This window comes from Pyxicephalus adspersus, chromosome 3 (assembly GCF_032062135.1).
Source record: "Pyxicephalus adspersus chromosome 3, UCB_Pads_2.0, whole genome shotgun sequence".
NCBI lineage: Eukaryota > Metazoa > Chordata > Amphibia > Anura > Pyxicephalidae > Pyxicephalus > Pyxicephalus adspersus.
Genome location: NC_092860.1, coordinates 10,676,945 through 10,700,882, shown reverse-complemented (window position 1 = coordinate 10,700,882; position 23,938 = coordinate 10,676,945). Strand labels below are relative to the sequence as shown.

Sequence of the window (23,938 nt, the reverse complement as noted above, 5' to 3'; positions counted from 1 at the left end):
GAGATGTCCTGCAAAAAATCCTGACAACAACCTTACCGAGCACCATTAAAATGAATTGGAACTCCGATTTGCTGTCTGGGTTTTCTGGTCCAACACCAATAACTGACTTAACAAATGGTCCTATTGCTTAATAAGTTCACTCCGATACATTCCAAAATCTTGTGGAAGTCTTCCCAGAAGGGTGGAGTCCCTGAGGAGGAGGCAAATCTAGATTAATGGCCATGTTTGGAATGGGTCATCCAACAAGCTTGAGTTAAATGGTCAGATGCCCACCAGTGCTTAAGTCAAATGGTGTATTTTGCTTTCTGTTTTACTCTAATCGCGTGCAATTCTTACGTGCAAAAGTGAAAATAAGTTTTATAGCAAGGAAATTCTCAACTTTATTTCTAGCTTGGAAGAACTATAAGAAAACGTTTGCTCCAAATGTCTTAAAATGTATTGATTTTTATACTTTACCATGCCATGATACCATGATAACATCAAACCTTTTATGTCATGTTTACTGTAAAAAATACTTTTAAAATTTTAGTGTGGAACAATAAACTCAATTGGCCAAGACTGGAGAAGATTAACTATCATTGGAGAACCTGGGTCATCCGGCAAACCTGTAACTCATTTTTTAAAAATAATTTGCTATTATTTGGCAAATGTTTTTAATCCAGGACCAGATCTATTCATGGTTTGCTGGATTACACAGGTTCGTACATGATAGTCTGTCTTTTCCAGTCTTGTAGAGCTTTATTAAATCAGGCCCAATATTTATGCACACTACGTTTGGTTACAAATGTGGCTTGTAAAATGAGAACATACAGTATATGAGTACCTGGAACTGATGACAGATCACCAACAAAAAAAGATTATTAACTGAGCAGGTTAGATTCATCCTGAGCCTAAGTATCAGTCCAAATTAAAGGCATAGCTTAGGTTTTGCATTACTTTCTGCATGTGTTACCCTCATCTAGACAATGGCGGCATCACTTACCCAACCCTAGCTCTGAACCAAACCCATAAACCTAACTCCTAAACTAAGGATTACTTGTTAACCTTAACAAATCCCTTAATCCTGTATACTATATCCCAATCCAAATATCCTCCTCTGTGCAACCCTTGGGATAGATTTAACCCTATATTCTCAAACATTATGTCCAGTGGAAGTTTTCTCTAATTTTGGAATGAATGGTGAAGGGTACAAACCTCTGAATTCTACTGATATCCTGAACTTCATTAGAAAGATTTTACTATCACTTCCTATTCTCCTAATATTTAGGTTTTATCATACAGAAAATGAGGAAAAACCTGCAACAAAGTCCAATGGAGTGCCAAACCAAAAATCATAACTGGGCTCCATTTGGGTTGACAAAAGAGTGAAGCAGAATAAAGCAAACTTCTTGGCCTTTTTAACATAACCTTGAAATAACTTTTAGGTCCCCAGGGAACCCCTGCTATAATTACTGTATCCCCAGACCACTGTATATTAGTGTGGTGGTCAGTGGGAAGAATGTTTCTTACAATGCTGGCCATTAGGAATATTGTCACCTTTACAGCCAAAAAGTTCGATGGCGTCACTTAAACTGACCTGAGTTGGATAAACTGCTCATTGCTTAAGGAACCTCTTGCAAACATTGGTAGAACCCTAGGGTTCCATGGAACAGTTGTCAAACACGGTTCCAGCATGTCCTCAAAAAATTTTGGCTGTTCTCCATTCTCCTATATTGGGCTGCTCTTCATTCTCTTATTTTACCCAAATCTACAGAGTTTTTGCACTCTCAGATCTTTGGTTTCATTAGACTTATTACATATTGATCTGAAATTCTGGGTCTCCCAGTCATGGGGCCCCCAGTTTTGTTTGAGAGCAGTCTTACCATAACCACGGTCCTTTATTTGAAGTTCACCTGAGGGGTTCTTTACAACCATGAAATATGGATAAGATTAATCAAGCGTGGGTTCCAAAAATTAAAATCTGGCAGAGGTTCTAGCCTTCCAGTACTCTACTTTCAATATGACATTGCCTTAGTTGAGTTTTCTACAGTAATTCTGCTACATCGGGACGTCCCCAAAAAACATTTATCACGGTTTCAAACTCCTACTGCTCTATCCAAAACTAGGAAAAAGTTTTTGTATATATATAATTTTGACAACAAAAGCTGAACTGCGTAAAATGTTTTTCACCTGGTGATCCGTCCAGTAAGGTGACATCACTCTGTATGTTTGAGGGTGCAGCGTTGTCACCCTCGGACAAGGAAGTGTGTTAGGACTATAGAACACCCCTGTTCCTCATCCTCTTTTTCATTACATAGAGCAATGGTGTTCTGTAGTACACAAAGTAGATTTGGGATGACTGCTGATGACATTTGGGGATGACATGACAGTTGGGGATTTCGGTACAGTGCACAGGGAACAAGATTTTGTCCGGTAAGATGCAATATATTAATTTTTTTGTGAGATTGATTACGAGTCTTGATACATTTCTTTACATAGTTTGATCATTTATATTAAAAATCTTTATTTGGAAGTTGTGTTAGGAGCCGTAACTAAAGTAAATAGGCCGTGCCTTGTAAAGTAGGGTGCATGGTGTTCGAAGCAAACCACCACTGAACTCTACTTTTTCCATTCAGGAATGACCAATAAGTTGGTATTTAGCACATTTCTGACCTGTGGGGTAAGTGTGTCCTCAAGACAACCCAAAATAGTGACCAATAATGATCTTTGAATCCGAATTCATGGGCTCTTCCTAACACCTTCTTCTCATTGGCTTCCTTTTCAGATATCATCCATTTTGACATTCCATCTATCCTCATAGAGATTGACACTGCCTTGCAACGCAATGCCATGAAAGAACAGGAACGGCGTTCGGCGGAGAGCAGAACAGAATCGGATGAGGAGTCGGAGAGTACGGCCCTTTGACAGTAACTCACACCTTGTGCCCAACGTGACCCAACAGCCAACTTTGTGCCAATTCCTTCAAATAACCCCCTCGTGCTTATAGGGTGGGGGTGCCTTTCTCAGAACAGGCCTTGACCACACGGTGGCTCAAATTTCCCCCCCCCCCACCAAAACAAAAAAAAAGGGATCTGTCCAAAAACCACCATACCGTGTCCACGTTTAGTGTGTTGATGTCTGTTGGACCACTGAGACAGGTAACAAGGTGTCAAAGTCCAAGTTTTTGTAACTTGAGAATTATTTTCTGAGTAACTGGAGTCGCGTGTCCGCCATTTTGTAGTAGTCAGTGCTGCTATCTTGTTCCCACGAGTCTCGCAACTCTTGTAACGGGGAATCTGTGTCGCCAATCAATGCTGCAATGTGAGGGTTTGATGCTCCGCAATCTGAAAACTTTTGTTTTTTATTCCCCAAGTCTTTTTTTCGTCTCATATTAACATGCTTTGCCTCTTGGATTATTTAAATGTGAATTAATATTTATTAAGACTCAGTTGTACATAGTTTAGGCAGGCCTATCTGCTAAAATTACATCTGGAAATGATATATCTGATATTTTGTAAATTGATTATTATTTCACCTGTGAAGTCTCCCCATGTAGCTTTTTTCAAACACAAGTTATTAGGCCATTATAAATACTGTATATACTCAAGTATTGACCAAATTGTTTTTCCCTCAAAATGCCATTAGAAAAACAAAGGTCTGCCTATACTCAGGTCACACCAGTAGATGTCACTGTGTCCTAACGTAAAGTGTCTAACAGACCCTTGCTGTTGGAAACATTATTTTGTTACATACTTTGCATTGGGACACAGCGCCATCTATTTAAGGCCATAATATTGCACAAAAGATTATTTAGGGCTGTTTAAGACCCACAATGAGCTGCAGCATTTATGCAGTTCAAATCTGGTCTCCCATTTGACTATTTTCTTATGAAATTGAGGCAAATGCAGATTGTGGCTTGGTTCCAAAAAGCGACATTGCTTTTGGACTTGCAGTTGTTTGAAGATTTCTGCAACAAATGTGTGTGTGTTGCAGGTTGGTGTTTTCTGCTCTTAGGCGCACGTCAGTAGATTGCTGTGTGCTCAGTAGCTGTGAACCACATGATTTTACACCATGGGTGTAACATGGTCTTTAAGAGCAAATGTCCCATGATAACAAACCCAAAAATACCAAAAACTTTAACCTGTAAATAAAGATGGGTGAAGATAAAGCCTTGAACCCATGTTTAATATTTTCCCGTGAAATATAAATATAAAAAACAAAAAACATACTATTGATAAATGTTTTCAAATTGGTTGGCATTTCTATTGATTACTGTTTTGAATGTTAGTTTTGTGCCCTAGATTTGTACTCGAGTCCCTGTTTTCCTATATTTTCAGGTAAAAAAATAGGAACCTTGGTTTATATTCGAGTATATACGTATGAAACAAAGTACCATTTGGTCTTTATTACTTTGTAATCACAAATAGTAAGTACATTTAAAAAAAAAATTCAGTCCGAGTGCGTTAAGTATAAATGATTTGCCTGTAGTGAATGTTTAGGATTCACATATATACTGCTATTTAAATATGTAGGCAAATACAAGACTCCCTTTGATTCTGATTATATCAGGGCCGATATCGGACGAGAATCTGGCGTGTGCACAGCGCTTGTTGTCCATCGTCCAAACGACCCTCCTGGCGGATCCACGGACGATGGACAATGAACAATCGTAATGGAAATAAAGGGGGAGAGAGCACAGTGGGGTGCAGCTCTGTTGTTCTCCCACTCCCCTCTCCATAGAACAGCACTCGTTGGAAAGGATCATGAAAGATCCTTTCCAATGACAAATATTGCACGTGTGTACATAGCCTTAGTTGTGTATTTGGCAGTGTGTCCACTGCCCTTATTCATTTCTTATGGAGTTGCCACAAGGAGGTGCTACATAGGATTTCCCATGAAGAAGCGGTTCCTGGCACAAGGAAGCCGTAAATGCACCTCAATCTCACTGCAAGTTTTAACAGCCTTAAAAATAAACATAAAAGATCTTTGTAGATTTTCCATAAAAATGATTTATCCGAATTAAAAAAAAAAAATCAATCATAACTCAAAATGTTAGATACCAGATGTTACTCAACCATGGACACTACGCTGCCTATATTTTAATTTATTTTCCTTGTACATTTTTAAATATTTGTTTTTTATAGGTTTACAGATGTTTAAATATAAACTTTTTATATTTTGTTAAACTGCTGGGATAAAAATTATTTTGTTTCAGTTCCTTCTGATTGTGTTAAAATTCGATGCTTTATAAATCTATATTTTTGTGTTTGAATTTTATAAATGTGAGCAGGGAGGCTTAAGTTTTATCTCAACACTTTTTTTCAACACATTTTTTTTTGGGCATGGCGTAAAATTTTCTGGATAGCTACATATGTTGAAATGATAGATTTTTACATGCAAACTTTGCTTTTTTGTTATTTATTTAGAGAGCTGAGTAATGGGTTGGTGCTTTAAAATAAAAGTTTAATTGGATGATTAAGATAAAAAAAAAATCACAATATTCTGATATAGACTCCGTTATCATTCATACTGTATCCCTATTGATTTTGTTACATTTTGTGACACATAAGTGGGACTTTTCATACAGAAATGTATTTCATAGATTTCCCTAAAAACCACAACTTTCATCCGATACAAACAGGGCGACAATTTCCAATTGGTTGCAAGCAGTTCAGATTTTCAATATTTTCATTTCATTTGTGAACTGCTTGCAACCTATTGGAAATTGTTGCCCTAAGGAAATATATTTAATTATTTTTATGATCTGTACCTGAAAAGGCTTACATATGTATCACATAGACAGGTTGAAAAAAAAACACAAGTCCAATCAACTGTAACCACTAGGGAAATAAACATATCCCAGATAAAAAAACCTATAGACATAACCTTGATCCAGAGGAAGGCAAAAAAATCAGGTTCAATTTGCTACAAAGGGGAAAAAAAATCCTTCCTGATCCTCCAAGGCAATCGGATGTTCCTTGGATCCCTGTCTTTAACACTTTAATCCCCAGTTATATTCTGTGTTTCTAGAAATCATCCAGCTTTTTCTTAAAGCAATCTATGGAAATGGCTGAAACTACTTCCAGAGGGAGCCGATTCCACATTTTCACAGACCTTACAGTGAAGAATCCTTTCCTTATCCAGATATTAAACTTCTTTTCCTCCAGACGCAAAGAGTGACCCCCTTGTGCTTTGTAATGATATCAAAGTGAATAATGGTGAAGAGAGTTCTCCATATGGACCATTTATATATTTATACCGGGTGATCATATCCCCCCTTATACGTCTCTTCTCAAGGAAGAATAGATTCAGTTCAGCTAATCTCTCCTCATAGCTGAGCTCCTCCATTCCATTTATTAGTTTAGTTGCCCTTCTCTGCACTCTCTCCAATCCCACAATGTCCTTTGGGGCAGGATTATGTCTCCATCTCTGCAGTCTATTCCTCTTTTATTACAAGAAAGTACTTTATTATCTTTAGATATTGCAGCTTGGCATTGCATGCTGTTAATAATTCTATGATCTACCAGAACTCCCAGATCCTTTTCTATTGTAAAAAAAAAAAAAGTAACTAAATCAATAGTACGAATGATAATGGAGCCTATATCTTAGAATATTGTAAATTATTTTTACATCATAATTCTTATTAACCTTTCGTTTTAAAGCATAAAATATTTTTATGTTCTGTACTTGAAAAGTCCCACCTATGTATCACAAAATTGTAATTAAAAAAATATGAGTTAAAAAATTGATTGAATTAGATATAAATAAAAAATACACTGAGTTTAATTATTTATATAATTAAATTAGATTATCACTAATAAATAATAATAATAAAATTATTAGATTAAAATAAAAAAAACAAATTAAAAAAAAAATATCCTGTACCTCAAAAACCATTGTATGAAATAATAAATCATTGCAGAAACCCCGTGGCATGAACAGGTAATAGTGCCAAAACATTACAAAGTTGAATAATAAAACATCCTCATTACAACGCTTTATAGACGCTGTCTTTCATTTTTTCCTATTCATTAATTAATACATTTTATAAATTTTAAACTGGAATTCCCAGAACTTTACAGCTGAAGTATTACAAATGAAATCATTTCATTTCAAGAGGTTGTATTTGCACTTTTTGTTTTCCCAGAATGAAAAGTATCCATGACTTCTCCATGGATTATTAAAAAAAAAATATTTAAAAATTTTTCCTCAACTTTATTTTCAAATAATTTTTACAGAGTAATATATGAAATATTAAAATAAACAACCTTATCTTATTTTTAAACAGACACCTTAAAATGAGCAAAGCATAATATAAAAAATCTAAAACCTATTTCTTATATTATATCGTAATCGGTCTATTGCCTGTGAAATGGGATTCGTTACAGAAATATTTTTTAAAAATGAAGAGTCTATATAATTTTTTTTTCTTTTTGCTTGTGTGAGTGTGTGAAATGTCGATCTGCTCTATGAAAGGAAGAAGAACATATTATTGAATAATGTACATATGTATTTGTTCATACAACTATGAGATTCTAATGTAAAATTGTAAAAAGATTAAAAAAAAATATGCTTGAGGGGGAAGTCAAGCTGTATTTTCCAGAAAAGTTGTAAATAATGGAATTTAGAAATTCATTCTGCGTTGCTTTTCCCATTGATGATTTTATATATATATATTTTTCCTCTCTCGATAAAAATGTTTACATTACCAAAAGCAATGGTTGAACAATGCCCCATCATTTTTGTCTTAAAAACACTGTGTATTTTTTTTTCTTTTATGGTTATGAACAAATTTGCCAAAAAATTGTATATTTCGGTTATCTTCTAATGGCAAACAGGATTTAAGACATTGCTGTGAATTCGAGACGTTGCTGTCTGAGATTGGAAAACAAAACTCATAAGATTTTTTTTTTATTTTTAATAGAATTCTGTAGTTTTTGTATTTTTTTTTAGATCAGTGCATTGGAAATGAGATTGAAGGAAAAAAAACTAATTATCTGTATTGTTCCAAATTTGCATTGGCCTTTTTTACACCCCCAATTTGTGGAGATGTCTTGTGGAAAACTATTGGGAAACAAAAAAATTCAAAAAGATTGAAGCTTTTGGAAAAAAAAAATGTGAACCATTGTATTGTGGAAAAAAAAGAACTGGTAGAAATAAAATGAAAGACATCGCTGAACACTGGTGAAGTTATTGAGTTTTGCAGCTGTGAACAAATACTTTTAACCCTTTTTTGAAAAAATAAAAACATTTTCCTGCCCTGTACCTGTTGCCTGTGGAGGTTACTATGCACACTTTTTCACCTCAGTGGTGCGCCATGTTTTATCCGTGTAATGTACAATTGTATTGTTGTACAGCACGCAATGTTAAGTATGCAACCCCCAAGGGTCTTCTTGCAGTGCGATGTACAAACTGGTTATGCAGCACTGGGAACAAAAAAAAATATGAAAAGTATTGACTTCAGTATTTCCAGTACAACCTGTTACCACGTCAGCAGTTTTCACATCTTTGTGTCTGAACATGTGATACTTCGATTGTACCAGTGCATTCACATCTATGACCACCACCAGGCCTGAACCATAGCTTCTCCCGAGCCCAGCACTCTTAAGATGTCTTTTTATAAAAAAAAAAAAAAAAATTAAAAAAATAAATATATACATATATACAGAAAATAAATATATGATGAATGAATCTTGGTGTTGTGTTGTTTTTTTCAGTTTCAATTTCTGTTTCTTGCTATTTTTAAAACTTTACAAATGCTTTTTTGCTCAATTGAATTGGATTTTGTTCTCAAGTTTAGGGCTTTTTCAGACTGGTCTTTTTGCAAACTTGGCACCCAGGAGCGGTAATGGGTGCATTTTTTAGGCAATTCAAGTTGGGGGGAGGATAAAAGGAAGCAGTTGGAGTAGCCAATCACACTGATACGTTGCATAAAGCATCTAAAAAAAATGCACCAAAATAAAGGATTTTTACTGCTCTTATTTGCTTCAATGATAAGCAGGGTTTTAAAAGTGATTAAAGAGGGGTTGACAATGAAGAACGGCAGCAGTATCACTGAAAAAAAAAAACAATCTGAACCAAGCCCTTTTGTTATATTTTGCAACTGCTGCTTACAAATGTTTCCACATTTTTCCATAGGGATTGATTGTTTACAGGCCCATAAAGTTTGTACTGGTATGGCCAATTTTGGTTTTTGGATGTGACCTGTAGCTTCTGCCTGCTCTTGAGGATTGTTGCTAGAGGACTGTAGATGGCTTGTAATCCTTTACAGTGTCGTAAACTTTACCACAAACAGACAATGCAGCATTTGCCAAACACTGTGGTTGACTCTAAAAATACGTCTGGGTTCCATTAGCAGTTAAGTAGGGGCACCAAAGGGTGGCTTCATCTAGGTAGCCATAGCTGTTCCGCTTCACACTGAAAAGTCAGGTTAACAGTGTGGTTGGACTGCAAAATGCTATGTTCAGACTGGCAGGAAGAGACGTTCCTTTACAGAACCTGGCAGCTTGCAACCTACCAGACGCTACATGGTTAAGGGGCGTAAGGAAGTGGTAACCACACCACCAGTCTGCACAGATTTTAGAATTGGACGGACAGACAAAATATAAAGTAGCCTTACATTTTTTTTAAATTTGGCTGTCCAAAGTTCAGCTTTAAACAATTTTAATTGTGAATTGTAAATCTTTGGTATTATTTGAAAGTATCCTACTGAACACAAACTTCATATATACAAAAAACAGATAATTCTTCCTGAAATTAGGAAACACGTAAAGATGTTGTGCACATGCCAGAGCATTCTTTCCCAAATATAATTTTTTAAACATCCATTTTGGTAACATTGGTATGGCCCACGATGAAAGAACCATTGTTTCCCGAGTCTATACTTTTCTAAAGAGTAATTGATGGTTCCATTGAATATTGTGGTGGGAACCACGGCAAAGATGACTCAATGGACAGGTCTTGATTTCAGGGGTGTTAGGTGGACTGGTGTAGGCCAAACACGATCTGGTAATACAAAAGTACATGATTATTAGTCACTAGACACTTATAGTCTTCTTTGATTTTTAATTAGCAAAGCTTAATAATAAATCATGTCTTTAGAATTAATGTTTTTGGATATCATGTGGACTTTCGCCAGACAGTAATTTACGAAAACCTTTGTTGCCAAAACTCCAATCAGGTCATCTTTCATTTCAGTTCCAACAGCATTTTGGTGGTGGGTTATCAACCATTTTTTTTCCCTATAACGTCCATGGATTGAACAACTAGTAGATGTGCATCAAGACAACATTAATGATTAAGAGATGAGATTAAATAGTCAAGTCAGTCTACAGTTAGTGGATGAGGTGATGGCACTACAGTCAAGGATCTAATGGAGACATGGAATGCCAGGAGAGGCCTTGGCCTTTTTACCCTACCTTCCTTTTGGATCTTGTGAGCCTACACCGAGGTCTGCTTTAAACTCCCAAACACATGTCCTTTAACCAAATGAACAAATTCAGAAGAAGATTCTAACTCAATAATCATTTCCATACCAAAACAATTTTGATTTCACATCTGCATTGGATGTTCTTCACCATCTGCGTATGGTCTTACAATCAACAGTATTGAGGCGTTAAAGGGCTTATGGGCAAAAAAAGACCATTGGGGGACTATGTATGACATTCATGCGATACAGAAAACAGATATTGACAAACAAATGCGTTTCAGAGGTTCTGAGCTTTATCAGGAATAAAGAAACAAATTTATTGAAATAGGGGTGTACCTAATTTTAATAATTGTAATTATATGTCAAGGCAAAACAAATGAACATCTCTGCAATGATTATTTCTCCTTGTATTCTTTTGAAGGACCATGGAAACAGAGTTTTCCAGTTTTCGTGCCATGGAAACTGGAAAACTCTGAATCGCTAATAAGATCAACAGATAGAACAACACACTTCCAATAATTCAATATAGAGAGCAAATAAGACAAGTTACTGTTAGGGTTTGCATACAATTTTATTTTGTATTCTATTCTCCCAAAAAACATAATTGCTTTTTACTTTTTGTTTTATCATTGGTCATTTACACCTTAATCCAGACAGCATTGTGTTGCATTTATTGAATGTTAATGGAGTCATATAGAGCAGTTTTTCCACGACCTTTTTAATTTAGGGGAAGCTCCTGAAATAATGTTCAGGTCATAAGGAATCCTTGCTGTAATTATGAATTCCATAACTATAGTGCATTCACCCACTGGTCAATGAGGTGAATGCCTCATTCATTACTGGTTATTTTGGAAGAATGTCACCCTTACTTACAGCCAAAAAGATCACTGGAGTCAGTGGTAACTAACCTAAGAAACAAATTGCTCATAGCTCAAGGAACCTCCAGCAACCTCTGGAGGAACCCTGGTTGAGTAACACAGATATATAGTACTAAATACTTAATCTTGTTCCTCTAGCCCTAATAAATGGGGTTTGTTAGACATGAATAATCTTGTCTCTGATGTTTTAAAAAGTTTTCAAGGTCTTTAAAAGTTTTCTGTAGCTCTTACATTTATTTCACAAACTCCCTTGGAGTTATTAGAATTACAATGTATTAATATTCAGCTTCTTGACTTACCTGCATCCAAGGTGACATGCAGGGGACTGTCATAGACCTGCAGGAACTGATCTGGAGTGAGGAGCTCTCTACTCTGCAGGAGGTGCAGGATGGAGGTTTGGGGGATGGTCAGCTCCGGGACTTTCTCAAACAGTGAATCGGGAATGGTTTTGGAGCCCTGTAGGGGAATGACACATCTGGAAGTCAATGTACAACTGATGGAAAGCAACAAAACCCAACAAGTTTTCCCCACAAATTGTGCTCAGATTAAACTTTAGACCTCCATTGGTTTATAAAAATGCTACAGGTGGCATGTCATTTCACCAATATGCATTTTTTTTTAATAAGTGAAACGGGGACGATTGGCCTTGCAATTCCTGACTCCCAAGTGTGTGATTGGACAAGGACCTACTTAAGGAATGCCTTTGACAAAGAAATAATTCTTCAGCTCCAGAAAGTTATGGATTCCTTTCATCTTTAGGCAATTCTAAACTGAATTCCATGATAATTATACATTACAAGTAAACAAGAGATATGTTGAAGCCCCAAACCTTATTGGACCTGATTATTTAAAGCTCTCCAAGACTGGAGAAGATAAAATAGTTGGCAAATGTTTTCAATCCTGGACCAGATCCATTTCAGGTTTGCTGTATCACCTAGGTTCCCCGATGATGGTTGATCTTCTCCATTCTTGGAAAGCTTTCAAGCCCCTTGAGTCACCCATCTTCATCACCAATAATCCAACGATAACCCCAGTGACCCAGCCACTTCACTAACCTTGGGGTATTTAGTCAGCTGCTTTCCGATCTTGAGTATCTTGGTCAGGCACTCAGTAATAATGCTATCTGTGGCCTCCTCGCTGTACTTCTCCCCCAAGTACTGACCAGGAACATTCAGGACTTTGTAGCTCCAATGGCTGAACAAACGGTTGGGGATGTTGTGGGACAAAACTAGAATCTTGGGGTTCAGTACCAGTGCCCTGCAAAGATGAACAAACACATTCCAACTGCCCCTCATTTACATAAATGCACATTCTAAAAACTGAATTAACAGAACCTGGAACTGCAACATTCAATCAAAATGTTTCTGGCTCCCAAATGCCTTTTATTTTAAGGTTCACGGTTCTGAATTCACATGAACAACAATCTATAATTATATACAACCTTGTCAAATTTTACAATAATGAATCATCAGGGCAGACTAAAATTCCTTCCATTAGCCTCCATTATTGCCATTTGTTGAGTATTTGGCTTCGAGTTATGACTTTTAAAGAAATGTTATTGGAATCAAAAAAAGAAATGATGCAACCTTCCAGGAAAAAGAAAATGGATATTTACTACAATATAAAAAAGGGAAAATGCATATACAGCAGTGTATGAAAATTTGCAAACCCTTTACACATTTTCTACAAATTCGCCTTTTGTTTCACTTTTATGATTCCTGCACCCCTGGCAGACATCCGAGTAGGGGGTTCCACTCTTTCAGTACATCACCTCCCTGCTCCCATGCTGTTAGTTGGACAACAGTGGTGCATTTAAGTCAGCTCTGGTCTGTCCATCTCCCAGCACATGCAGGAATGGCTCTTAAAAAAAAAAGTTCGAGTATAAACCTTTCCACTGGAGGCAAGGCAGGGAGTGTGGTGGGTTGCAATTTAATCCCTACAGGAAACTGGAGCATCACTCTGAACCACACATAAAGAATATTTTTTATGCATTTACTAAGATACTATAGGCACCGGATAACTTTTTATTCATGGAAGCAATGGATAATTCTGTTTGGGCACTCATGCAGTGAAAATTGTTTAATTGTTGGCGCACACATAACGTGTTTTGTTTTTTGTAACAACAATGTTTTTACTGTTTTTTTTTTCTGGCATGTGAAAATTTTTGTATTGTACATACTAAAATCTAATAAAAATATTGAAATACTATGGGCATCTGATATATTGACTTCCTGGTTGAGCCTGATGGTGTGCAATGCAATGGTTTATTTATTGGACTGGATTATTTTACCCACCTTTCACCTTGCTGCTTCATCTTCTTTAGATCTCTCAGCACACAGTACAAAACGTCTCCACTAGACTGAAATACATGGGAAAAAGGACAACTTTTACAGTCACTCAGTGGCCAATGATATGGATTGGGATTTATCCATCAACCACCAATCAGAGACCAGTTCCTGCACCCTCACGCTTTATGTCCTCCCCCTTATCCTGATTTTTAACACTAACAATGAACCGTTCCAAACAGTCCCTGCCCATGTGCACCCACTTTCAGTTATTTGGCAAAGCTTTACCCACTGCCTGCCTATTCCCACCCACCTCTCCCTACAGATTTTCACCACTAACCCTGCACTGCTCTAACCACCTTTTATTGACACCTCTTGCCTGTGCCAAACCTACCTCACCTTGGTCATCTTCATCACCAACGCTGCTCTGCTGTACCCACTACCTGCCCATTCCTGGCCTCCTCTAGCGGATTACAATCAAGTATGTGTGAACAAGTGGCCTCTCCAACAACTGCAATAAAGGCAATTTTTTAATGCCCCTTGTTAAAGGATTTCAATGGCACCCCATGCAATAACAAAAGTTGGGTGGGCTAAAAGCTGGCACAGAGTGGGGCACAGGAGAAACAAAAACTGGCAGGTGGTAATCCTGCACTACTCAATCGAAAAAAAAGAAGTCATTATCCAAATATTACCACAGAAAAACAGAACTTCACTTACCTCCAGAACATGGATGGTGCATGAGGGGTACAGAAGCAGGGTGCCCGTTACTGCCTCAGCCTGGTTATAACGCTGGAATTGCTGCTCCCAGAATACTACAAGAGACATAATTATCCAATGCAGACAATATTATCAGATTCAGAACATCACCAAACCATCAATGATATCCCATCTCAAAAACAGAAAAGGTATTTCTCCTTTCAAGAAATTGTAACCTGTACAAAGTCACATGACTTTTATTACCCAAAAATGGGGATCCCGTTTTCTGAGCATGTATTTTCAGAACTGCAATTTCCTGAGGATACAATGAAAGTCTGAGCACAATGGACAATTGTGAGAGTTACTAAAACTCCTTTCACCTACCATGGACCTGATCTTATGCCAAAAAATCATCACTAGCTCCAAAAAAAGTTGAACTCACTGTACATAAATAGTGAACAAATACACAAAAGTGAAAAATAAAAAATGAAATAAATACCCTCAAAAACTTTTGAAAAAAAAAACACTTGGGTTGGGTTCTCCTCCAAAGAGAAAGTGCTTTGGTTCCCTGAACCCTTCAGGGTGCAACACTCCTGGGGGGACCAGACACTCAAACCCATTGTCCAAAACCAGGAGGACCTTTATGGACCTGAACAAAGCTGGTTTGAAGCTCTGAAGAGAGACTACATCTTAGGCAGAGGAACTGACCAAAAGCACAAGAACCTCTCCCCCAACATTAGGACAGGCCCTGAAAAACCAGCATCACCAGTCACCATGTTGGTGTTCCTGGGATGCCACCCCCAGAGGGTAGAGACAGGCCCAGTGGAACCATCTTATCAGGAGGCATTGGAACCATCAAGATTAACCTTCTTGGGGGAAGTCCCTGGATCTCCTCATACCCAGGTTTCACCCTTTATGGAGCAATCCTTCTGGTTTCCCATCATATGCAATACCAACCATATCCTGGTTAAGGACTCGGCACATTTCCTCTCCTTACCATTGAAAAAGATCTAATCCTACATTTGATCTACAACATTCTTGCCTCCCTATGGTCACCATGAGTTAATAGAACAGATGGGTGCAACCCATAAACCCATACATCACCTCCAAGGTCTCTCTTGTCTGCCAGATTCGGAGAGATTGTAGACACAAAGATTAGCCGGTGAAGAATTGATTTCTGAAAGCAAAAGGGTAACATTTTGGTAGTAAAAAAAATATATAGAACTAGGGAATTGTAGTTCCTAATAAAAAGAACCTATGAACAATGATGTCGTGATTTCTTAAGGTGGGGCTGTGGATATGCAAAGTCCAATGGTATTTGCACTGGGAAATATTAGTGATCATAGTTCCATTAGTTATTCAGGAAAAGTGACCATTTCGTGAATGGAAAGAGCACTGTAATCTTGGTATATTACCAAATCCAATGACACTTTTATGGTCATCTGGCCTATTGCAGCATCCCCAATTTATTGTACAGCGCTGCGTAATATGTTGGCGCTATATAAATCCTGTTTAATAATAATATTGACCCTTTATAAATGGACCCCTAACCTTTTAACAGCACTCAATCTGTGTGGTATACAAATGAATGCGGTCTTTCCTTGACACAACCGCCTATGAAGCATCAGCTGCAGGTATGAGACCCGGGGCACCTGACTGAGGATCTGGGGCCATTGCCCCTGGCTCCAAAAATGTGTGGTTACCCACCCCATCAATTATTTTCAACTCCTTTTGATTAATCTCTGGTTACTGTGCATATCTCTAACAATATAATTATGCTGCCAGAAGCTAGAAATAAAAATTGCTTAATTTACCCCCTGTGGCTCAAAATATAAAAAGAAGCATCTGATTGGTTACTGTCAATGACTAGATTTTAAACCATCCATGCATTCAAACAGATTCTGTCTTTAAATACCTTCCTGCAGCTCAGAAAAGAAAGAGCAGTTACTATAAAGAACTAGAGTTTAAAATCACCATGCAGCCAATCAGATTCCGGCTTCAAATCCCATTTTACAGCTCGGAAATAAAAAGCAGCATCTGATTGGTTACTATCAAAAGAAAGAGTTTAAAATACCCTATATGGCCAATCAGATTCTAGCTTCAGTTCAGCTGCAAGAGTTTAAATACACCCATCCGGCCAATCAGATTTTAGCTTCCATTCCTCTATTGTGACTCCAAAAAAAAAAAGCAGCATCTGATTGGTCACTACCATCAATTAGCCAATGCCCATCCTTGGAGCTTTAAACACAAAATTCCCTCACACTCCTACAAGCAATCAAAATCTGACTCACTGCGTCATCCCTCGCATTCAGCACCATGCGCTTGTTGAGCAGCAGATGAAAATAACTACTCGTTCCTTTTTCCGGCGTCCCTTCCGGCTTCCACGACTGTTCTCGGGATTTCACAGACTCCATTTTTAAATAGCGCAAAAGTAAAAAAAACTTTCATAGAAAAAAAATGCAAAGATGGGTAAAATATAAAAAGAGTAAAAGTAAATAAAAATAAAATACAAATGACAAAATAAGATATAAAAAGGTCCAACAAAAGTTACATATATATAAAAAAAATAAAATACATAAAAGCTCAAAGTTACTTTGAGTTAAAAAAAGTTAAAGAAAAAAGAAAAAAAGGATAAAAAGAATAAAAATGAGCTATAAAAGAAAAATATGTAAAAGATAAGAAATTAAAAAGGTAAACACAAAAAATTTAGAAAAACAAAAAAAGGATGAAAATAATGTAAATGAGCTATAAAAGTAAAATATGTAAAAGGATAAAAAAAAGGGTAAATACAAAAAACTAAAAAAGGATAAAATGTATAAAAAAGTTATGATAAAATTGTTTAAAAATATTTTACATATTAAAGAAAAATGTCTAAAAGGATAAAACTAAAATTACATAGAGAAGAATAGCAGCCAATGAAATAAATAAAAACACAGAAAATGTCCAATAGGATGAAAGTAAAAGTGAAAATTCTGTTTCAAAGCGAATAAAAATAGGATACACAAAGTCCCACATAAAAAAAGTTGAAAGGGACATAAAACAAATATAAATAAAATATGTAGAGAATTAAAAAACAAAGATACATTTACAGGAAAACTCTTCCTGGGGAGATTTGAAGTTCTTTGACAAGCGGATTATTTAGTGTTGTGGTCTCCCCAGTAACGCTCCCCCTCCCAGCAGTGATTGAGCCTGAGCTTCCCTTTGTCTGATTTGTTGGTATTTTCTATTACTGGTGAGCTTCCTCTGGTTGCCAAGTAATGGCACAAATACACCAATTAGCATTCTTTTCGTTTTTGTGCCACTAGATGGTGCTATTGACCTTTTTTTTCCTTTTCTTTTTTTTTTATTTTATTGTTGCATTTTTATTGGCTTTTCAGTTTCCATTCATTGAAACCAGTTTATCTTAAGGTTACCGACCACCAAATAATAAAAGGTTTAAAGGGATCATCTTCTGACCAAATACAAAGTGGATGTACAGCAGGCCACCTAAATATTAAGTGCTTTTTATTTGTTTTAAAACTTTTTTTGAAGGTGTCAGTTGGGGAACTTCCTGTTATAGGGTGACAACGCTCTGTTCCTGTGTTTCGGTTGAGGACTTGTGTTGTCATCCCAGTAAATAAAATTTTGATAGAGAGTACTGGCTATTATTATTATTATTATTAATAATAATAAACAGGATTTATATAGCACCAACATATTATGCAGCGCTGTACAATAAATAGGGGTTGCAAATGACAGATACAGACAGTGATACTGGAGGAGGAGAGGACCCTGCACCGAAAAGCTTACAATCTAGAAGGTAGGGGAAGTGGGTACTATTGTCACCATTAAGGAAATGCCATGCAACCGTTGCAAGAGCAATGCATGCAGACAGGGAATGGAGATCAGCAGCAGAGATTTTATTAGGTTGGCATGCCCATCGTTTAGAAAACAGAACGGCTGAGGGATGATTCAGGGTTTATATATACATAAAGGGAACCGGTACTGAGAAAAATACATAGACTATTATGGCAGATCTTCTCCATTCAATGGCAAGACGCAAGCATGTGGCAAGTGAAGTCAGCAATCTTAACCAGGGATGGGGGTGGCGGGTCCACCAAGAGAAAAAAACTTTTTTCCTAGTTGGTTTATGGCACCGTTGGGCTCTTTCTTTTGGGGAAAAAGTTGCCTTGGCCGTGTTGGTTATTCTTGGTGAATAGGAAAGTATCATGGTGGTCTCTAATCCAGCAAGAGTGTCCCCAAGTCCTGCTGTCTGGATCTGTCCTACCCTATTGATGGATTTCCTTAGTCTTCTCCCCCTAGTGATCAGATTGCAACATTGTAACAAGGAGAAAAGTTGCAGCAGGGCTAACATTTGGCATGGGATGGGGTCATCTCTGAGCTGGTAGTCCAGAAAGTAGATGATGACCATGGATGATGCCCGAACAAAAATGGCTCCGTCCACGGTCCTTCCTAAAGCTGGCAAAGACCATACGGTTTGCTCTAATTATAGACCCATTTCATTGATTAATGTAGATGCAAATATTTTTTCTAAATTGATAGCCAATAGGTTATCTCCTTATATGCCCTCATTAATTCATATGGATCAAACTGAGTTTATTTATGGAAGGGAAGCCAGGGACAATACTATTAAGACTATTCTGCTGACCCAATTTGCTAAGTCTACAGGTAGGCCTGGCCCCAGTATGGTCTCTAGAATTGCTGCATTGTATTCCTCACCCAGAGCCCTGGTGCGAGTTAACGGCACCCTTTCTGACTCTTTTCAAATCAAGAACGGTACGAGGCAGGGGTGTCCTCTCTCCCCATTGCTATACACCCTAGTTATGGAAGATTTGGCTGTGGCCCTGCGTCGCAACCCAGATGTTAAAGGGAGATACCCATTATAAACTCTCCTTATATGCAGATGATCTTCTCCTTTATATAACGTCCCCTCATGTCACGTTACCTTCGGTACTAAAGGAATTCAATGAATTCGGATTACTCAGCAATTTCAAGGTAAACTACTCCAAATCCGAACTTCTAAATGTTACCTTAAACCCGACTCAAATGTCTACTATCCACAATAATATGTCCTTTCGGATCTGTCCTACTGCCATTAAGTATTTGGGTATAATGATACCATCGGACCCTTCTGCTTTGTTCTCCCTGAATTATTCCAATGTATATAGTAAAATCCACTCCGACCTTCAGAAATATGACTCCCTGCCTCTTTCCTGGTTTGCTCACATAAATACCCTAAAAATGGATATTGTCCCCAGATTATTATATATATTTCAAACGGTCCCCATATTTTTACCAACTGCATATCTGCGTAAAATACATAGATTGTTTTTAAAATTCCTATGGAATAGGAAAGCGCCCCAGATTGGCATTCGGTATATTGGTTAAATCTAAATGTACAGGAGGAGTGGGGGCCCCTGATATTGTCTCCTACTATAGGGCATTGGTCTTAGTGCGCATGACAGACTGGTTTCACAGTTGGGAGTTGAAGGAATGGGTGCTGCTGGAAGAACTTTTGTCCCCAGTGAGTCTCCAGTCTCTACCATGGGTGGACCGGTCGCTATTGTGGCTGACCTCCCCCATACCTCCACTTACCATGGATTTATTACGTATTTGGGATATCCTCCTTAGATCGGGCAAATTGTCTACGAGACCGGGGCCCATGACACCGCTGTTCGATAACCCAGCATTCCCGCCGGCAATGAGGGCTGCCAAATTTTTATCCTGGTCCGCCTCCAAACACCGTCACCTAAAGGATATAGTTCAAAACGGGTGGGTTCATCCTTTATCCTCCCTAGACCTTTCATACAGAAGTAAGCTGCTATCCTGGCTTTTGTACAGGCAATTAGCGTCTTTTGTAGCTACCTTTCCTGATCCATCCTTACTACACAGAAATTTGATGGTATTCGAGCAGTTAGTTAGCTCACATGTTCGCCCTCCCCATACTGTCTCAAGGCTATATGAGCTACTCACACAAAATCCTGAGTCTACAACCCCTATATACACCAGATATTGGGAGAGGGACTTGGCTGGTCTCATAACTGCAGATGACTGGGATATATCGTTTACCCTCACACACAAGCTGGCATTGACTTGTAAAGGCCAAAAAATTTTATCTAGATGGTATTATTTTCCTGTGGACCTACCGTGTTTCCCCGATGATAAGGCATCCCCATCAAATAAGCCACCCCCCCGATTTTTGCTCAATTAAAATAAAGCACCCCCCGCAAATAAGACATCCTCCGATACCTGATACTGTGTGCCTCCTCGATGCTGGCTGCAGTGCAGAGTGAAACTGAAAGTAACTTCAAAGGACAAGCAAGCTGCTGATCCCTGCCCTAACAGAGTCTGTTACCTGGCGAGTCAGTGGTCAGAAGGGGACAATCAATGGCACATAGTGATCAGAAGGGGACAATCAATGGCACATGAGTGATCAGAAAGGGGACAATCAATGGCACAGAGTGATGAGAAGGGGACAATCAATGGCACATAGTGATCAGAAGGGGACAATCAATGGCACATGAGTGATCAGAAAGGGGACAATGAATGGCACATGAGTGATTTTCAACAATAAATGTGTACTGTAGTCTTCTTCATGGAAAAATAAGACATCCCCCTGAAAATAAGACCTAGGGCATATTTTGGCATTTCAAAAAATATAAGACAGTGCACTATTATAGGGGAAACAGGGTACATAGAATCTCTCCCACAATCTCGGATCGCTGTTGGCGATGCCTGTCGCATAGGGGGACAATGCTTCATATTTTGTGGGAATGCTCAAAGATACATCGTTTCTGGGATCTAATTATTCAAATATTTAATGACTGCTTTGATTCTACCGTACCCAACACCCCTAATGTGGCCCTTTTATCCATGATCCCGGGCTCGCCTAAAAGTATCAAAAGAGGTGCCCTACGTCATTTCCTTAGTGCACCTAGGGTTCTTATCCCGAGATTGTGGAGGCAGCCTGTTGCTCCTTCTATAGCTGAATGGGTATCCGAAAAAATCCGCCATATGGAAATGCTGGTGGCGGAAGATGATGAAAGAATGGAACAATTTAAAATTGTTTGGTCCACATGGGATTGGTTTAAAGAATCTCCCCGACTCCAAGTGTATTTATCTTAATGTTCTTGTACGTTTGTTGTGCGCTATCTTTGTATCGAGGGTTTTTTTTTTTTATATATTCTCTTCAACCTGGTGCAGTGTACATTCTCTTTCCCCCTTCCCTTCCCGACCCTTCCCCCTTGGGCTGCTTTGTTCTTTTTTTTATTGTTCTTTGTTAGAAAATGTTTACACACATATATATATCGTTATAGGCGGTTAAGATTGTGAGAGCTTTATTTATGTTTTACGCTTCCATGAGCATTTATGTTATTTTCTGTATACTTGTGCTGATTGATCCTATTCTGATTCGTGAGGGTTTTGACAGATTATTACTATGTTTCTCAGAATATATGCTGTATTTAGGATGCGTATTTTATGCTCATACGAAACCGATGCCGTCACGGGTTAATAGGATCTCTGTGTTTTACGTTTTAATGTTTGCTATGTATGTTTGTTTTACTGTTCTGTAAAAATTCAATAAAGTTGATTGACACAAAAAATGGCTCCGTCCTTCTAGAAAGAGGTGTGGTCAGAAGGAGTCATATGACCCCTGGGACTGGTGGTAAATACTTGTGTTACACGATCACATGACCTTTTGTAGACTGTATAAGGAAGACTCTGCAGCCAATCACAACTTTTTGGACATTTTTATTTCCTTCAGATAAGAAACAGATAAAACCGTAACAAATATACAAAATAAAAAGATAAAATCAATTTCTGCATAGAAATTCATATCAAAAACATTGTGACGGAGAATAATCGGTGTCACCTATGAAAATAGCTGCCTAGGCGCGGCCTTCGTCGTCATAATTTATAGAAAATCTGAACAATAAATAGATTTCAATATTTCAGCTCCAAAACCCAGAATATCCAAAATAATTATAAGATAAAAAAAGAGAAAAAGTGCAGCATCGCATGTAATAAATATTGCAACTTTTTTCTGCAGTGCCATTTCCCATGATCCTTCAGTTCCGGAAAAATTTAAAGTGAATGTAAAAGAGGCGGTCTGGGTTGCATTGCTGTTCATTGTAAATGTTACCCCAACGTAATTATCCCACTGCATTAGGAAAAATAAGGAGGTATGCAGGTGCATTGGCGGCCCATTTATAATGCAATGTGTTAACAAGTGCGGTAATGTATTGCAACCATACATTGCGTGATGGGAATCGGCCCTAAGAGACCAACACGGGGGGGATAGGAGAGAGAATGCGAGAGAGAAAATGCGAGAGAGAATGCGAAGGGGAGAGAGAGAGAATGCGAGAGAGAGAGAGAGAGAAAATGCAAGAGAGAGAAAATGCGAGGCAGAGAGAGAGAGAGAGAGAGAATGCGAGGGGGATAGAGAGAGAGAGAGAAAATGCGAGAGAGAGAGAGAGGCAAAGAAATGCCAGAGAGGGAGAAGGGGATAAAAGAGAGGGATGGCCCTGGGATAGTGAGAGTGGGGGGGGGGGCGAAGATGGGAGATACAGAATGTTCTTTCACTTTCTGTCCCAGAAACTTTTGTCAGGAATAAAAAAAATCAACCCAAAGGGGACACAGACAGCAAAAAAAAAACCAAAAGTCTTTCAAACCTTCCACCTTATCCAAAAAGTACAAAAAAGGAGAAGAGAGGATACAGCCGGTGAATCTATTTGTTATAAAGTGAAAGGAGATGACCCCCTCATTCACATCGGTTTCACAGCACACAGTAATTTGCACAGAATTGTGCACAAAAAATAAAAAATAAAACTCATTTAAAATATTTCATATCAGCATAAATATTATTTATATTACCCCCCTTCCCCTCCCCCATTACCCCGGAACCCCTAAAAGGGGCTGTTTATTCATAAAACATTTTGTGCTTATAATTTATATATTTGCAACAATATAAGAAAATAAAATTCCTAGAAACAATAAATGTTTCTGTCATGGAATGACATTGTGTGGTCACCAATGATATCTTTTAATATAAACCCAGAGCCGTGCCATGGGGTTGGATCCCCTTCCAGGTGTTTTGGCCTTGGTTTTACATTAAATTGCTCATCGGCCATGTGGCCTCCTTTTCTTTCCCATTTTCCCAGTGCAAACATATCAGAGAGCCTTTGTCACAGCACGGATATAAAAGAGCCGTAAAAAGTACTTGTGTAGTAAAAATAACCCAGCACCTCGGGGGTGGGGGCGATCCCAGAGGAAGAAGCGATAAAAGCTTTCTCAGACTCCATCTGCCCCCAAACGCATTTACATCAGGACAGACAGAGCGTTCAAAGGATTAACAAATACAGCCCAAGGAAAAATCAGATTGCTGGATTTTATTCCTTCATTTCGCATGATGGAAAGTGGAAACATATGTCAGCTCATATAAGTACAGAAATCTTTATATGTATTAGCTGGGTCCCTATAGAACCCACCACTAGAAGATCGCTGATATTGTAACAGATCCTTAGGAAGGGAGAATAAAAAGCAATGAGCACACAGCCATGAATGGTGAAATTATGTGTGTGGTTTGTATCTCTATCTGAACACTAGAGGGCAGCAGAGTCTCAGAAATCTCAGCTCCATGTCCCATGAATGGGGGTGGTCACATTTGTAAT

At 38.0% G+C, this 23,938-nt stretch overlaps 2 protein-coding genes across 8 annotated transcripts in view; one reads left to right on the top strand and one right to left on the bottom strand.

The window, feature by feature from the left end:
• Window positions 1–6,379, top strand: part of ARHGAP44 (Rho GTPase activating protein 44) — a 53,064-nt gene extending 46,685 nt beyond the window's left edge. For 5 of the 6 annotated variants that reach the window (XM_072403571.1, XM_072403567.1, XM_072403570.1 and 2 more), the window contains one exon: window positions 2,765–6,379. In XM_072403571.1, coding sequence (XP_072259672.1) covers window positions 2,765–2,904 — 140 coding nt within the window. In that variant the 3' untranslated portion in view covers window positions 2,905–6,379. The remainder of the gene's footprint in view (window positions 1–2,764) is intronic. The other variant, XM_072403568.1, reaches the window with a different exon arrangement.
• Window positions 6,380–8,677: 2,298 nt separating this feature from the next.
• Window positions 8,678–16,934, bottom strand: LOC140325628 (testis-expressed protein 47-like). Of its 2 annotated transcripts, XM_072403574.1 has the most exons (8): window positions 16,559–16,934; window positions 15,372–15,444; window positions 14,289–14,383; window positions 13,581–13,645; window positions 12,342–12,543; window positions 11,586–11,742; window positions 10,398–10,457; window positions 8,678–9,984 (listed from the first exon to the last, which is right to left on the bottom strand). In XM_072403574.1, exons 1-7 carry the CDS (start codon window positions 16,679–16,681, stop codon window positions 10,420–10,422), a joined length of 753 nt encoding a protein of 250 aa, XP_072259675.1. In that variant the 5' UTR covers window positions 16,682–16,934; the 3' UTR covers window positions 8,678–9,984; window positions 10,398–10,419. The 2 variants fall into 2 exon arrangements, with proteins under 2 accessions (XP_072259675.1, XP_072259674.1); XM_072403573.1 differs by lacking the exon at window positions 10,398–10,457.
• Between the last annotated feature and the right edge of the window lie 7,004 nt (window positions 16,935–23,938).